Source organism: Nicotiana tabacum, chromosome 7, assembly GCF_000715075.1.
Source record: "Nicotiana tabacum cultivar K326 chromosome 7, ASM71507v2, whole genome shotgun sequence".
NCBI lineage: Eukaryota > Viridiplantae > Streptophyta > Magnoliopsida > Solanales > Solanaceae > Nicotiana > Nicotiana tabacum.
The window spans coordinates 117,108,956-117,127,464 of record NC_134086.1 but is presented as its reverse complement, the minus strand read 5'-3'; the positions used below and the strand labels follow the sequence as shown (position 1 = coordinate 117,127,464).

Sequence of the window (18,509 nt, the reverse complement as noted above, 5' to 3'; positions counted from 1 at the left end):
CTTCCTACGAATCTAAATCCGTTACTTTCACCTTCCTGATGTTGATAAATAGAATCCCATAGTTGATATAGAAATGACGCAGGTCTTGACACCCTCCAAAATGCAAACCTCAGTTTCTAGCCAAAAGTACAACTTGAAAATCCCCAATCATTGCATGTAAAATCTCAAACACATTATAACCATTCTCTAGAGTCATCCACTCTACTCAAACTGCAATTAGCCTGATCACATGAACCGAACAACATATGCCTCATTTGCACTCTGATACCGCAGAATGTAACCTCACCTCAATGCAACCAAGCAACTTCCTGCCCCATGCACCGAGCATCCTTCTCAAATAACCACTCAAGACACTCCGTGATTCTCATACACCTATGAAGCATAACATAACCTTTGTCGAATTTTTTTCTTTACTCGAGCCATCCTCGGTCTCAATCTTCATAAGTCATAACTGATTCACTAGTACGCCTCTAACTAGAACCAACATAGCCCATAACCGTATAACCAACTAATCAATGGCCGACTCCCCCCACTTGACTCAAAGCCATAGATTAAAACACACACAATAACTCATCATGCCTATACTCTATTACTGCCGTAATACTATAGTGAGATTAAACGCAATCCTTTATAAGCTCGTGAAACACGGACCATCTAGCATTTTAAGTCTTCTGCAATTCTCGCATTCACTCCCGCAACAGTTAAACCCACTCTCTTAAGCGACCCAAATTTAAATTGCAACACATATCCTTCACTTGTAAATAAGATCTTATAACAAACAATCATAAGGATCACACAACTTCAAAACACTTCGCATGAGATGATCCACCTGCTTTGCCTCTAACTAACATTTTTGTATACCTTCCACTGTCATAAACACTACGCATTCACTTAATCTTCCTGAGTCTGAACTCATACCGAAACATGAAATTTACTTCACTCCCAACTAGGAAACATGAAAAGATTCTTTACACAACCATAACTCGAGGCTATACCTCAAATCAAGATGAAAATCAAGTACCTAACAGTTCTTCCATTCTCCAGCAGATCCTTCTCATTGTTTCCAAATCATATGAATACACCTCGCCGTTATAACATACCTATCACGTAGCTATCCAGTCATTACTTCCCTTAATAGGGACATAACAGAACCTAGAGATCCAGAAACACGCGCTCACGCAATTAACAGCTCAGAGTTCAAGCTATAGGCAAAAATTTGGCCCCAAGTCCTCCAGACTGGCCCAACATCAACATACCGAGATCATATCTCGCCCCTCGATCAGGGAAATCACAAGCCATCGATGCACATTTGATACTAAGTGCTCATGCGCGCATACGAAAGCGTGGAAGGAATTCAAAGAGTTAATTTTCAAGCTAAATCAAGGGCGCACGATAAGAATTCAAGAATGTGAAGTTTTCCTAAAGGTTCTGCAGCCTCGCGAGGATAAGTACAGACATATCCGTACCGATCCACAAGACTCTACTAAACCTGCTCATGACTCGTGAGACCTATGTAACCTAAGCTCTGATACCAACTTGTCACGACCCTAAACCCGGACTCAGTCGTCATGGCACCTCTTGTGAAGACAAGGCCAACTGACACTTTCCCATTTCAGTTTTAAGCAGTTAAGCAATAAGAATTACGTCTAAAACGTAGTAAATAATCCAAGAGTAAGCAGTGAACGTTACAGCTTGCGGAAATAAAATCCAACACAGCCCAATACCGGGGTGTCACTAGTCAGGAGCATCTATAAATTCTAACACAAGTCTGAAAAGTCTACCAAACTATTATAAAGTCACTAAATAGGGAAGAGAACTGAGATAAGGGGGAGAAACACGGGACTGCAGATGCCAAGCAGCTACCTCGTGGACTCTGAAATCTGCCGGGAACTCTCAACCCTGAAATTGGTATTTTTGGATTTTGACCACGAAATTGGATATGAAATTGAGAGTAAATTATATATTTGAGTTCGTGAGGTTATGGATAAAGTTTATCTTCAAAAAGTTTCGGAATCCGGGCACGTGGTTCCGAGGGTGATCTTTATCGACTTTTCGATTGGGGTTAGAAATTGTTATAAATTGGATTACAATGAGTAATTGAGCATACATTAATGAGTTTGCATAATTATTGACTAGTTTTGGAGCGTTGTGCATCGATTTGCGTCTTCGGAAGGGCATGGAATGCCGGTTATAGAACTTCGAAGCGAGGTAAGTCTCCTTTCTAATCTTGTAAGAGGGAATTAACCCCATAGGTGAAATAATTTAATATGTGCTCCTATTTTTGGGGGTTACGTACGCACGAGGTGACGAGAGTCCGTGCGTAGCTACTATTATGCTTAAATTCGGGTAGTCTAGGACCCAAGTGCATGCTTTACTTATCATATTTGCAACTTATTTGTCAATTTAAATTGCTTAAGTCATATCGAATTGGTAAATGAATTTCTAAAGAAGTTAAACATCATTTTCTTGACCGTTAAAGAGAAGTTGCCATTTTCTTGGGAAATTGTTTCCCTAATGAATTCTTGCTTGACTGTTTGACATATTTATTTATATTTTGACCGCGTCGCTTGTATGATTAGCGACGGGGTGATAGATGCATCTATGATTCACACCATTCGATCCACTGGCAGTGCACAATTTAAATATTATATTGGATCGAATCATACAACCTTGGCATGATTTGCGCATGCTTGTATTGCTTTGAAATTATAAATAATGATATTGCCTCCCTATCCTGAGATAAATTAAAAATTAAGGAGATATGAACTTGAAAATTTCTTATTATCAAAAGGGTTGTTTACTTGCTATATGATTTTTTTAATAAATCCACGGCTGATTATATTATTGGACCACTAGTAAGTGTCGAAATCGACCTCTCGTTACTATTTCTTCGAGGTTAGACTAGATACTTACTAGGTACGTGTTTTTTTCGTACTCATACTATACTTGCTGTGCATCTTTATTGCACATGCACATGTATGTCCAGTGGCCTAGTTGGGTATAGCGGCATGGTGGATACATATACTTAGGTGAGTTGTATCTCTCGAGACGACCCGCAGCCAGCAGAGTCTCTTTTAGAGTATTGTATTTTATTTCTATCCAATTTATATTCCGGACAGTTATTGTATTGTATTTTATTCCCTAGAAATTACTCTTGCACTTGTGACTCCGGGTTCTGGGATGTATATGGGATTATTCAATATTGAATTTTTTTGTTAAAAATATTATTATTTACTTTTTAATGTAAGGAAAAGGAATGATTTCAAAAATACAAAAATGAGGATTTAATTAACTCCTTGGTGTTGGCTTGCGTGACATAGGTGTCCGGCGCCATCACGACCCTTAATAAATTTTGGTTCATGATATTTAATATTATATATTCATTTATGTAGGTACACACGCAAAGCGTGCATACTGTTGTATAACACTATAAGTGGATTTCAAGCTGTGATACGGCTAAAGAGAAGTGGGACAAACTGAAAGTCATCTATGAAGGAACCAACAAAGTGAAAGAAACTCGGATAAACATATTGGTTCATGATTATGATCTTTTCTAGATGAAAGAATGAGAATCCATTAAGAAAATGTTCGCAAGATTCCACAAAATCATTAGCGATCTGAAAGCCTTTGATAAACCCTACTCAAGTGGTGATCAAGTCAGAAAAATCCTAAGGAGTTTACCTACCCACTTGGCAGACGAAAGTAGTTGCACTCGAATCTCAAGATCTAAACAAACTTTCATATGATGAACTACGATGAGATCTTATAGCATTCAAGAAAACCCATCCCAAGAAAACAAGTCAGGAAGAAAAGAAGAAAATAGTTGCCTTCAAAACTACAACTGAAGGACCTGAGAATGATATTGATGACGATCCAGAAGTTTTTGAAGAAGAAATTATCATGGTATCAAAAAATATGGATGGATTAATGAGAAGGTATAAAAACACAAGAAGGGGAAAAATGCCATCTAGGCGAACCAGGTAATACAATGAACAAGACAAGAATGACGGGAAATGTTATGAGTGTGGAAAGTATGGGCATGTTTAAGCTAAATGCCAAGATTTCAAAAGAAAAGTCTCCAGAGGGTTCAACAAAAATAAATCCTTCAGAAGCTAGAGTGATGAAGATAGTTCAGAACACGAAGAAATAACAAATCTATGTTTCATGACCATCCTGGAAAACAACATGAACAAATACTCTGGTTGTTGGACTGATGAAGATACATCATATGATGAATGCAAGGAAGATACTGAAAATTGTTTCATGGCACGAGGTGAAACAAGCGAGGTAAAATCCTATAACTGTGATATATGTAATGAATTGCAAGATATTCTTGACCTTACCCTAAAAAAGTCTAAAAAATGTTGAATAAACTAAGGAGACTCAATAGGGAAAAGAAAGACTGGGAACTTAAGCTTGAAATCTTTGATATTGAAAGAGACGTACTTCAAGATAAAGTTTAGGAATTGCAAATGAAACTTAATGGCATGCGCAAATCCACCAGTCACAATTCAGACAAGTCTAACCAGGTGACTTGCAAGTCAACTGGAAAAGGACTGATTAGAATTGAGTCCATAAGTAATTGGTAGATCGAAAACTGGACCAACCCCTGTGTGTCATTACTATAACAAAGTTGGACACAAATATTCTTTTTGTTGATTTCGTAAATCTAATGTTTCGGGATGGATTTGGAAATCCAAAAAAAATCCTGATTCCAGTAGAACTAACTAACAAGGACCCAACAAGCTTGGGTACCTAAAAGAAGGTGACAATTCTATTTGCAGGAACACCACAGAAAGAGCTGCAAAGAACTATACTATATTAAAAGCACGAAGGCTTAACGAAATATCGTTCACCTTTTTTACCCTTTAAAAACTAATTTCACATTAGATAAAATAGTAATTTAAGTTATTTTCCTAATATGTAGGTATAGTCCTTTAATTATTTTCTAATATTTAGGAATAGTCATTTAATTATTTTCAAATATTTAAGAGTTCAAAATATACTAAATTTTGTATTTTGAATCTTTCCTTATTGAACAACTATGTAAAGTCCTATTAGTTAGCATGTTAAAATCAATAAATAAATTTACCTTATATAAATTAAACAATTCACTTATAGTATTATTATTTTTTGTGCGTAGACATACAAATAAGAAACGTATTTTATACATGTTAATCTTGACTCCAAACCAACGTCTATAAACTATTATCTATATCTATCTATGTATATTATATTAAAAGGAGAGTAGTATGCATTGTGGTTAAGCCAAGTGGCAAGCTAAAATGAAGGCATTTGACAATTACAACATTAATAATTAGAAATTATATATAGAAACATAATTAATGGAGGTAGTTTAATGAATCTTATACATAATCTAAATAGATCTAGACAAATCTAATCTATATATCTATATTTAAATTTATATGTATATTTGTATCAATATCTATATCTATATCTATATATTGATCCACTCATAGATTTTCTTCTATGTTAGCTAGAAATATGGAGGTGAAAAATTAATTAAAAACTATAATATATATAAAGACGTAAATTGAGATAACTTATGACTATTTATATTTTGGAGTAAGTTAAAATATAAAATAAAACTAAAAATTATTTAAGATATTAAAGATTTATTGAGTTTAAAAACAAACTAAATTCAAGCAGCAAAATAAGATCTTACATAAAGTATACAAATTAATTATAAGGTAAGAGAAAAATTAAATAATCAACAAAAAATATTTTAATAACAAGAAAAATAAATTCATATTAATATTGATAAATCGTGCAAACAAATATTTTATACGTAAATATTACTACAACATTTTTGAAAAAAATAAAGAGGAACCTGCGTTTTAGCTCTGCAGGCGCATGTTAAGCAAGTTTTAGCTAACCTGCGCTTCAGCCATGGCTAGACATAGGAAGAAGCTTCCATCGCCATCGGAAGCTAAGGAATATGAAGGAAAGGAGGAAACACCTTCTCACAATCAACCTAGTCGCTGGTTAACATGAATGGGTAGTATACCTACAGTTATTCATAAACCAGCAAAGGATGGGGAAATTGACAGAACGATAGTGACGCTGGACACATGTATTCAACAGAGATTACTTCCAATAACTTTTGATAGTTTTTTGCCACAAAAATTTCAGCCAATTAAGGAAGAAATTGAAGAAAATGAAGCGCAAACTCTGCTGAAGGAAACCACGGAAGCTGCGCAAGTCCATCGGCGATTGCAATTTTCAGCACAGGTAAACTCAGGGCAGATCCGACAAGATATGACATGTCCAGTGGAAGTTGAGAGGAAAAAGGAAGCCATGCAGAAGAATCGAAGCTCTCAAAGGGGGAAAACATTATGCTATGTACCGCCTGCTATGAGGGATGGTACTTTTGTCGTGCAAATTGAAGATGAGGATACGAAGGAACAAGAGACCTACTAGAGCACAACTTCGATTGGGTTGTGCTAGGTGACAACCCTTATGAGAAAGCAATGGACAACTATGTCACAATGTATGGAATTTTGTTGAGAAGCCTCAAATTCTATATCATGAGGATTGATACTATATTTTCAGATTTGAAAATACTGAAGATAGGGACCTAGTACTCCAAGCAGGACCTTATACATATCACAACAAGCCTTTTGTGCTGCAACAATGGAGAATGAATTTCAAATTTGATCCAGAAAGTGTGAGTATGATTCCCTTGTGGATCACATTTCCAGGTCTACCACTGGGTTTTTGGTCTACAGAAGCACTCAGTAAACTAGCTAGTGTTGTTGGGAAGCCTTTGTACACTGATAAGATCACTGCTGAAATGGAAAAGGTGTCCTATGCAAGAGTTTTGGTGGAAACTGACATATCCCAACCACTACCAGATAGTTTTGAAATGCAAACTAAGTGGGGAGTAATAATTCAGCAAATTGAATATGAATGGAAGCCAAAGTATTGTTGTGACTGCATTAGATTTAGGCATAATTCAAACGAATGTTGGCTCAAGGAAGTGCAGGAAAAGGCAGTAGAAGTAAAAGTCCAACAAAGGGATATTGAGAAAAAGAAGCAACAACACAGAGAGACCTTGAAATGGATGCCAAAAGATAAGAGGGAGGATGATGTGATTCAACATACTAGAAATGAAGGGGACATGCAACAAACAAATGACAAAGGAGATGATAAGCTTACTGATAATGAAAAAATGAAGGGGAAAGTGTACAACAAAGTACAGTAGTTATGATGCAGTACACAAACAGGTTCTCATTGCTGCAGATAGAAGATGATCCAGGGGACGCTGGCCCATCCAGCTCCACCCAAAAATGATCCTATGCACCTGGAATATAAGGAGTCTGAACAAGGCGCATAAGCAGAAAGAGTTAAAAATCTTTCTAAGGAAATATAAGGTTGAGTTTATAGGCTGTTTAGAAACAAGAGTAAAGGAAATGAAGGCTAACAGGATAATGAATAAAGTATGCAGTGATGGAGATTTGCTGTAACTACAAGGAACATCCAAATGGAAGGATTTGGCTATTGTGGAAACAAAATGTTGAGGTGCAGATACTGTTGCTTGATGAACATTCTATACATTGTGAAGTCCAGGAAAGAAGTTCCACTTTCAAGACTTTGATAACTGTGGTGTATGAAAGTAATGAAGTAAACAAAAGGCAGCAGTTATGGGATAAACTTGTGAATTTAGGAGCAACTATTAAGGAGAGTTGGCTACTTAGTGGAGACTTCACTAATGTCATCCACACTGATGATAGGATAGGGGCTCCAGTTACACAAAGTGAGTTTAAGGGGTTTCAGGATGCAATTATTACCCTGCAACTCACACAATTGAAGAGTTTGGGATGGTTCTATACTTGGTGCAACAAACAACAACTGGAAAAGAGGATATACAGTAGAATTGATTGGGAACTGGGAAATGTTGAGTGGATGCAGAAGTACAGTCATATTGAAGCAGATTTTCTAAATCTTGAGGTGTCAGACCACTCCCCTATTCTACTACAATGCAAGGTTGTGGATCAAAAAAGGAACCTGCATCCTAAACCTTTTAAATTGTATAGCTCTGTGATGGATCATGCTGACTTTGCAGGCATAGTGGAAAATGTATGGAATCAAGAGGTAAATGGAGGCAACATGCACAGGGTATGGAATAAGCTTAAAGATTTGAAAACTGAACTGAAGGAATTGAACACTTATACAGCTTCCTATAGGCTTCAGCTCATAAGTCCAAGCAGAAACTTGAAGCCATTCAGAGTGAACTAAAGCACAAACATATGGATCAAAAGTCGATTGATCAAGAAAAAATGACTTTGATGGAAGTAGAGAAATGGAGCAGCATAGAGGAACAGATTCTACATTAGAAATCTAGAGCACATTGGATAGCTTGCGGAGACTCAAATTCTAAGTATTTCCATGCATAGTTGAAGCTGAGGACAAACACAAATACTATAAACTCTATCTACACTGACTTGGGAGACAATGTATCTGATCCTATACTGGTGGAGGAAGAGTTTGTCAAGTTCTTCAGGAAGCTACTGGGAGAGAATAACACTACATGTGAATGTCCAAACTCTGAGGTCATACGTCAAGGACCTTGTCTTAATATGCAGAAGAAGAAGGACCTAATCAAAGTAGTTACAAGAGATGAAATACTTCAGACAATAAAAGATATGCCACATGATAAGGCACTAGGAGTGGATGGGTTTCCAATTGAATTTTTCACAAGACATTGGCAAGTAGTAGGTGATGACATATATGAGGCTGTGAAGGATTTTTTTGTGACTGGGAGGCTACATAAAGGAGTGAGCAGTACTGATGTAACACTAATTCCTAAAGTGCAAAATCCTAGTCAAGTTAAAGACTATAGGCCCATAGTGTCACACCTCCTCTTTTCGCCCGTGCCGCCGCAAAGGGGCGCGGAAGGGAGTTTTTCCAATTAAGGGACAATCGAAACAAGATTTATTTATTTATTTTAGAGTCACCACTTGAGAGATTTATGGTGTCCCAAGTCACCGGTTGAATCCCGAATCGAGGAAAAGAATGACTCTGTTCAACAGTCTGCGCACCAAAAATCCGGATAAGGAATTTTGTTAACCCGGGAGAAGGTGTTAGGCATTCCCGAGTTCCGTGGTTCTAACACGGTCGCTCAACTGTCATATTCGGCTTGATTATCTGATTTTGTACAATTATGAACCTATGTGTAAATTTTAACTGTTTACTGCTTTTGTTATGATTTATTCAAAGAATTGCAACGTCGTGAGAATGCATCTCGAATTGCGCCACATAAATGTACCCGCAATTTTTGCAACATTCCAACTTCGTTGAGATTTGGATTTGGGTCACATAAATGTGCACCCGAGTGTAGGAAAATAACATTATTGAATACGCGCCTAAAGACTAGCGTATCATTTATTTTAGGTAAGGCCGTGAAATTTTTCTAAACGGTCCATCCCGAAGTCTAAGTAATTTTAAAACAAATATTTATTGAGGACCCCGTAATTTTGTATTTTTATTCGGCGAGGCTCATCTCATTCTTATTATTAAAAGGGCAATCCTAAAAGTGACTAAGGTTTTCTATTAAATTTGTCTCTAAACATGAAAGAAGACAAAGTCCTAATTAGTTTACATGCTTGAAAAGTCCGGGCCTTTTAATAATTTTTGCATATTTGATTAGTTCTGAAATGTCGTTACAGCGTAAAACGTACAGGAATCCTGGCATGTTTCGAGCCACAAGAAATTGTTAACTCACCAACTCACGACTGCCTATCCTTACTCATTACTTTAACTAACAACCTTAGACTTACAATCATGCTTCTTTTTCCTTAACATGTTGCAGTACCTTTTTTAAGTAACAATTGATGGCAAAATTAATGCTAAGATCTAGTTGACCAAGAACTCACACAATCATGCTATAATCTAAGATTAGTTAACAATCTACTAGCTATTTCAGGGATCCAACCACAAGTGCTGCTTTACAAATTATCGGAAGCTATATCCAATATCCATTACGTGGCCAAGTTATGATTGAATACGAGCTAAACTACGTTATTCCAACAACACGATTTAACGCATTGCAGTTTTCTGCAGCCCATTACAAATAACTAGAATGATGAAACTATATTTTTTACAGATTAGAGATTCAGTAATGTTTTAAAGAATTAAATAAAATAGTAACAAAAAGCTTCAAACAAACAGATTGCTTTTCTGGTTTTCATTTCAACTTCAACTTTTCACATGAACTCATGCTTCACATTTCAGCCTACAACAGCCATGATAAAGTCGTGTACCTGGTAGAAGAACAGAAATATAGTAGAAGAGGAGTCAGTAGTAGTAGTAGTAGTAGTAGCACAACAGCAAATTCAACAACACAGCAGCACCCAAGGAAACCAATAATAATAACCAGTAGGAGACAACAATAAGGACCCAACGACAGATTCTTAAAACCAAACAGAAACCCAGGAGTAACCAAATGGAACAATGCTTAACCAATAGAAAACTAGGGACTAACAAGCTGAAATCCAGCAGTACCAACAGAACACAGACAGGTGCAAGAAACAGTAATTTCTGATTTTTTTGTTAAACACTCAAAGGCAAAGACAAGCTGAAGTTCTTTGATGTAAAACTTATCATATATGAGGATCAACCAGCCTCAACACTCTTGTTTTTCTTTTCTCTTTCAGGATCAGAAAAACCAGCCTAGTTTTTTGCTTTTCCCTCTGAAAATCTCAGTCCCCCACCCTTTTCTAAATGAGCCTCTTTATAGGCAAAAATAGGCAAGCACCAGACTGCCTTGATACCTTAACTCTGCCCATACCCCTTAAACATGCTAAAACTAATCAGAAAATGCCCATGATATTCCTGACAGCCCCCATAACGCATGCTTTTCTCCTTTTTTTAATCAAAGTCATGGGTATTTTAACTTATCTTAATCAAACTCCCCATGCCACTAAATCTTGTTCCCCACTATTCTTAAACAATGTATCAGTTTAATGGTATTTTAATACCCTATTGACAACCCACTAATACTAAACATTTGTCAGACTTTGACACCCCAAATTAACCCTGAATCCACTGATTATTATTGTATTACCCTAAGTTTTAGAAATCTGAAGTTTAAACCTATAAAAGTTCAAACTTAACAACTGAGCAGAACTGATTTCTAACTATCTCCTAATTGCTCATTTATGGCTATAAACCAACATCCTAATACCAACTCACACAGATTCAATGCAGGAAACTAGACCAAATCAACAAGAGGGGCATCAATCAGAGGGACTGAGTTGATAACGCAAGCAGAAATGAGGATCAATCACATGTTCAAACAATTAGCAGGCTGGTTCTTAATCACAACACTAGAACAGAGAAACAGGGTAGGAACCCTACTAAAAAATGGAACAGGCTTTCTAGCATCCAAGCATGAAAAATCAATCGACGACACTTACGAAATCAACTATACTAGCAATAACATATAACAATTAATCGATAAACAAATAAGACTAAACAAGACACCAAATGATTTCAGCGGCTTTGCACAAAACAGGGAACCTACATGAATTAACCACTCGACGATATTAATCAAATCGAATACGTATCTTACCACACGTATTTAACAATGGTCAGAAGAATAGTCGACCAACTAAAAGGTCTTATGAAGACGAAGAGAATTGAAAGAAAAATAACAGAAAAATTAACAAATTAACTAGACATGCTAACAAACACAAATAGAATTCAAACAAGAACAGAAGGGAAAGAGAAACTTATCTTGGAAGCTCAAAAACAAAACGACCCAGGCTTGAACCAGACTCGATCATTTGAGGTCGAACGGACTTTAATCGAAGTGTTCTCAACTGAGAACACCTCGATTAAGGTCTATTAGACCCCAATCCTTTGTTTATTTGGACAGACCCCCAACTTTTGGATTTCTAGGGTTCACACGGGTGTTTTTGGGATTCGAGGGTTTCTGGTTAGATTCGAACCCAACCTTCGTTGGTTTAGGCCTAAGGGGGTCAGAGGAGTGTTAGGTATTAATTTGGGATGGTTTGGCGTGGGTTGAGTCTTGGCTCGAATCTTCAAATGAAGATTCGAGAAGCTAGGGGCTGATTCGAGCCACACGGTTTATGGATTTGGATTCAGGGTGGCTAGATGGTCCTAGGGTGTTAATTTGGCGGTCACCGGCATCATTGCCACCGGGTTTCCAGCTCAGGGCTTCAATGGCGGCGGCTACGGTTTGCTGGTTAGGCTCGCCTCTAAGAGAGACGATGATGAAGGGAGGGGTTGGTTCGGGGGGTGGAGGGGTGGGTAGAGGTTTGGGAATATATACCACGAAGGGGATTTAATCCCAGCCGTTAGATCAATCAAGATCAATGGCCAGGATTAAGGGAGTTAACCAATACATCGTTGTTTGGTTTAAGTAGGGGTCGGTTCGAACCGGGTAATGGGTCAGGTTTGGGAAAGGCCATGGGATCATTAGATTAGATTGGATGGACGACTCAGATCAAATGCCCTATGCGGCGTCGTTTGGGGGGCGTCTCTGAAAGACCTGGTTTGGACTGGGTCAATGTCACTGGTTTGGGCCTGAATTTTTGGTTTCACCTGGCCCAATCCGAGTTTCCTTGATACTTCACCCATTTTCCTTCTTTCTTTAATTACCAAAATTAAACAAAAATCCTAAATAAATTGTAAAATCAAAAATAAAATTACACACGTATTATTTAACACCTATAATGGTTAACACACAAATTAAACATTAAATAAAATCACACAATGACAAGAAACACACATGCATATTTTTTTTTGATTTTTTAAACCAAATTATGGTTAATTAATTCCTAAATGTACCATTAATTCCTAAATGCATGCAACATGAATTTTTTGTATTTTTAACTATAGCAAGGTGAGCATTTACGGACAGAACAATTATCAAAATGTCACGCAAATTCTCAAAATTGTACCCGAAGGTAACTTGTTTTATTTTTTTGATTTCTTTTGGAGTAGTTTCCGTGAAGCAAAAATCACGTGCTCACAACTGCCCCTCTTTGTCCGAAAGCACAAAGAGCTTTCGTACAAAGATAAAGTGAGCGGATACGAGCGATTTTTGCCCTGTTGGAGTACTCTGTGTGAAGCATTTTTTGAAAAAAGATTTAACCGAACCTTTGCTTCAAAGGTTTCCTACATATCCCTGGCTAAAAGGGAATCAGGTCAATGTAGTTCGGAAAGTTTCGGTAGCTGGGACTACCATGAAGCTGTTGTTTTGTTGTTACTGCTATTGCTGCTACTGCTACCGCTTACTGACCTCCTTATTGCACCGTGCTCAAAGAAGAACAAGAAGCTAGACTAAACTGGGGATTACAAAATCATATCTATCTTTCACACTCGCTCTTGTCGCCTTGATTTCTTGCTGGCTCGTGTTTTCCCCGTTGCTTCTTTCTTTGACTTGACTTGCAGTCTTCTTTATGGTTTTTGAGATGGGATTCATGTTGGGGGCATTTTGTTGTAACCCTCCGCATTACTGGCTTCTGACTTGACCTTTGAAATGCATTCCTCTGTTATACAGGCGGGCTCCTGACTTCCAACTTAAATGTACTCCTCTATTATATGGGCGGACTCCCAACTTCAACCCTTAAAATATAAAGACTGAAATGTATTCCTCTATTCTTCCAGGCGGGCTCCTGCAACCAAAGTAAACAAAAACAAACGAAATTTTTGCCCAGTTTGCACTAGGAATATTCGTGAGTTGTTAGCTAAATTGTAAACCACTTCTACTGCAATGATGAGAGTAAACTAAAGACTAGACTAGGATGTGCGTCTCCTACGAGTAAAACCAAACTTGGGAGGAAGTGCGTCTCCTACGGGTAAAATAAACTTACGCAGAAATACCTCTCCTATGGGTAAAAATAAACTTAGGAGGAAATGTCTCTCCTAGGAGTAAGAATAAACTTAGGAGGAAATGCCTCTCCTATGGGTAGTACAAACTTAGGAGGAAATGCCTCTCCTAGGGGTAAGAATAAACTTAGGAGGAAATGTCTCTCCTATGGGTAAAACAAACTTAGGAGGAAATGCCTCTCCTAGGGGTAAGACAAACTTAGGAGGAAATGCCTCTCCTATGGGTAAAAATAAACTTAGGAGGAAATGCCTCTCCTATGGGTAAAAATAAACTTAGGAGGAAATGCCTCTCCTATGGGTAGAACAAACTTAGGAGGAAATGTCTCTCCTAGGGGTAAGAATAAACTTAGGAGGAAATGCCTCTCCTATGGGTAAAACAAACTTAGGAGGAAATGCCTCTCCTAGGGGTAAGAATAAACTTAGGAGGAAATGCATCTCCTATGGGTAAAACAAAACTTAGGAGGAAATGCCTCTCCTAGGGGTAAGAATAAACTTAGGAGGAAATGCATCTCCTATGGGTAAAACAAACTTAGGAGAAAATGCCTCTCCTAGGGGTAAGAATAAACTTAGGAGGAAATGCGTCTCCTATGGGTAAAACAAAACTTAGGAGGAAATGCCTCTCCTAGGGGTAAGAATAAACTTAGGAGGAAATGCCTCTCCTATGGGTAAAACAAAACTTAGGAGGAAATGCCTCTCCTAGGGGTAAGAATAAACTTAGGAGGAAATGCCTCTCTTATGGGTAAAACAAACTTAGGAGGAAATGCCTCTCCTAGGGGTAAGAATAAACTTAGGAGGAAATGCGTCTCATATGGGTAAAACAAAACTTAGGAGGAAATGCCTCCCCTAGGGGTAAGACAAACTTAGGAGGAAATGCCTCTCCTATGGGTAAAAATAAACTTGAAAGACCTAGCCTAGGAAATGCTTTTCCTAGTGGTGACGTGTGATCGTCTCAAATAGCCTTTTGCGTAAGAAGAATTGGGGCACTACACCTGAAAAATTCACCCTTCCTAGCTTTGATATGAACCTAGCTTCCATCCCTGTTTCAAACAAAGGAAACTTGTGAGTTTAAACATAGTGGTTCGTTGCGCTACTCCTGCTGGGGATGCTATAAACCCTTTTCCTTCCGTCCTGAATTATCTTTCTTCAAAACTACTTCCCTCAAAACTTGTACTGTCTTTTATGCAAACTGCTGGGGATAACATTTTCTCAAAAATGTGTTATCTTACTCCTCCAAAGACTACTTCCCTTAAGACTGATGTTTCATTCCTCTGCAAACCATTTCTCTGTTTATATTCTTCCTTCGAAGACTATCTCCCTTAAAACTCGTGTTACCTTCCTCCTGACATTGCTTTCTTTAAAGCTTGTTTTGTCTTCTCCTGAAAAACTGCTGGGGATATCACTTTTCTCAAACCTGTGTTAGACTTCTCGAAAAATTTCGAAATGAACGAAAAGTTTCTGCCCCAGTTTGATAATCTTCTTTGTGACCCTGTCTTTCTGCTGTCAGTAATATTCCCTTTCCTAGCTTCAAATCAAAGAAAAATTTGTTAGTTCAAAACGGGGCGAGTTGTCGTGCCCTTTCTGTTGGGGATGGTTCTTCTTTTCTCTTCCTTGCTTTGCTATAAAACTTGTTGGGGCTGATATTCCTGCTGGGGATGGTTCTTCTCTTCTCTTCCTTCCCCGCTCTGTGTTGTTCGACCATTGTGGAGCTTGGTCGAGAATCTGTCGGAGTTGTCCCTGTGTCTTGCAAGTCTGCTGGGGATCCTCAGAACCTTTTAACTGTTGCTTTTCCATTTTCTCCCACTTCCCTTGGAAATTTGGTCCTCTTGGGGTCTATACCCATTCATCATTTGTTCTTGAGACCAACCTCTTTTCGCTTTGTCGCCTTATCTTTTGGGCCTGTCCTATTTGCATTTTGTTTTGCATTATTTTGGCGACTGGTAGTAAGCTCTGAAAATCTTTTTCAAAAACAAGTGCCGGGGAAGTAAAGTCTTTAAACAAAGAAATGAAAAAGTGATGATCTCAAAAATAGAAAAAGAAGAAGTCTTTCTGAACAAATGCTAGGGAACAGGAAAGAAAAGAACTTATCTGAATGATATAACCGATCCCAACGATCATGTCGCGTATTCCGGATTAATCAACCCAATCTATTTGTATCAATCAACCTTTCGGATGACCTCATGTTGCTCGGGATAAACAGGTACTCAACTCTTTGCCAAATGCGGATCCTTTCTGCCAATCTTGTCTTGTCGCCTCATAGTGCCCTTCGAGGGGTTTTCACTAATAAGACTCTCTCATTTCTCTCAACTCCCGTCGCCTTACGGTGCCTGTGAAGATTTTCACTGATAAGACTCTCTCATTTCTCTCAACTCCCTTCGCCTTACGGTGCTTGTGAAGGTTTTCACCGATAAGACTCTCTCATTTTATTTTATTTTTCAGCTGGGGATCGGAGTGCTACCGATATGACTCTCTTTGTTGGGGGATTCTTTCGGCTATCAATTCATTTCCAGCTTGGGGATCAAAGTGTTATTCCCGACTTCCATTTGCAATTGGTTTAGCACTTCTCGGATACTGATCGGGAGGTCTTTTTTGGATATCAATATGGGTTTTTGTGTATGGTTAAAATAAAAGGGGTAACAAGAGGTTCAAAATAATTTTGATGGGTAAAATATTACAACTCTTGGAATCAACTTTCTTTCCCAAAATTATACACACAAACTTCTGCCCGAGTTTTTCTTGCTTGGGGGATTTTTATTTTTTGTTACACTATGACCGAGCCGTGAGGCGCCTACGTATCCTTCTTTGAGGAATCAGGTCAAACGTAGTTCCCAATTCCTTTGTTTTTCTTGTGACTTTTCCTTTGTCTTTATTATCATTATTTTTCTTCTTCTTCTTCTTCTTCTTCTTTTTTCATTTTAATTACTGATTCCAAAAGAGGGATATGAAAAAAAAGGCTCAAAAGGGGAAGCAAAGGATAAAGTGTTTGGATATAAGAAAGAATTGCCTCCGTCATTTCATTCTTCGATAAATGTCAACCACAAACAAACAACAATTACAATCAAAAGAAATCATTCATAATATCTCTTAACTGCATCAGAATTGATAGTCATGTCGACGCATTTCCCACCGATATCTGTTAAATATAAAGCGCCATTGGACAATACTCTGGTTACAATAAATGGCCCTTGCCAATTCGGGGCGAACTTGCCCTTTGCCTCAGCCTAATGTGGGAGGATGCATTTCAACACTTGCTGGCCCACTTCAAACTTCTGGGGACGTACCTTTTTGTTGTATGCTCTTGTCATTCTCTTTTGATATAACTGGTCATGACACACAGCTGCCAGTCTCTTTTCATCAATCAAGCTCAACTGCTCCAAACGGGTTTTGACCCACTCGTCATCATCAATCTCAGCTTCAGCAACAATCCGAAGGGATGGAATTTCAACTTCCGCCGGTATTACTGCTTCAGTTCCATATACCAACAAATAGGGAGTGGCCCCTACTGAAGTCCAAACAGTAGTGCAATAACCCAACAATGCAATTGGTAATTTTTCATGCCATTGTCTGGACCCTTCTACCATCTTCCTCAATATCTTCTTGATGTTCTTGTTGGCTGCTTCAATAGCTCCATTCGCCTTGGGACGATATGGTGTGGACTTACGGTGTGCAATCTTAAACTATTGACATACTTCCTTCATCAAATTGCTGTTGAGATTAGCACCGTTATGTGTGATGATCACTTTTGGGACCCCAAATCGACAGATGATATGGGAGTGAACAAAATCCACTAATGCCTTCTTGATTACTGACTTGAAAGTTTTAGCTTCAACCCACTTAGTAAAATAGTCGATGGTCACCAGAATGAACCTATGACCGTTGGTAGCTGCCGGCTCAATAGGTCCAATGACATCAATGCCCCATGCAACAAATGGCCATGGCGCTGACATTGTATGCAATTCTGTCGGCGGAGAATGAATCAAATCTTCGTGTATCTGACATTGATGGCATTTCCACACGAAACTGATACAATCACACTCCATAGTGAACCAATAATACCCTGCTCGAAGAATCTTCTTCGCCAATACATATCCGCTCATATGTGGCCCACAAACTCCGGCATGTACCTCTGTCATAACTGTCGCGGCTTGACTGGCATCTATACATCTCAGCAATCCCAAATCTGGGGTTCTTTTGTACAACACTCTCCACTGAGGAACAATCCACTTGACAATCACCGAATGGCTCTCTTTTGATCTCCGGTGGCCTGCTCCGGGTATATCCCCATCCTGAGGTACTCCTTTACGTCATAAAACTATGGCTCGCCATCCACTTCTTCTTATACCATGTTGCAATAAGCATGTTGATCGCGCACCTGGATGTATAATGGGTCAACATGAATTTTGTCTGGGTAGTGCAACATCGATGTTAAAGTGGCTAATGCATCAGCAACCTCATTGTGGATTCTCGGGATGTGTCTGAACTCCACTGATCGGAATCGCTTGCTCAGATCATGCAAACATTATCGATATGGTATGAGTTTCAAATCCCGTGTTTCCCACTCACCCTGAATCTGATGCACCAGGAGGTCCGAGTCTCCCAAGACCAAAACGTCCTGGACATCCATGTCTGCAGTT

The 18,509-nt window shown here is 38.4% G+C and overlaps 1 protein-coding gene across 1 annotated transcript; it reads left to right on the top strand.

Annotated features, from left to right (window-relative positions):
* Positions 1-7,470: 7,470 nt before the first annotated feature.
* Positions 7,471-10,696, top strand: LOC107797465 (uncharacterized). The gene is made up of 4 exons (XM_075218578.1): positions 7,471-8,250; positions 8,418-8,805; positions 10,255-10,398; positions 10,587-10,696. Exons 1-4 carry the CDS (start codon positions 7,471-7,473, stop codon positions 10,694-10,696), a joined length of 1,422 nt encoding a protein of 473 aa, XP_075074679.1.
* Positions 10,697-18,509: the final 7,813 nt, after the last annotated feature.

Coding starts and splice junctions, on each gene's coding strand:
- LOC107797465 (XM_075218578.1), top strand. CDS start 7,471: ATGGAGATTTGCTGTAACTACAAGGAACATCCAAATGGAAGGATTTGG. Junction 8,806..10,254: donor GCTACATAAAGGAGTGAGCA/GTACTGATGTAA, acceptor TTCACATTTCAG/CCTACAACAGCCATGATAAA. Junction 10,399..10,586: donor GAAACCAATAATAATAACCA/GTAGGAGACAAC, acceptor AAACACTCAAAG/GCAAAGACAAGCTGAAGTTC.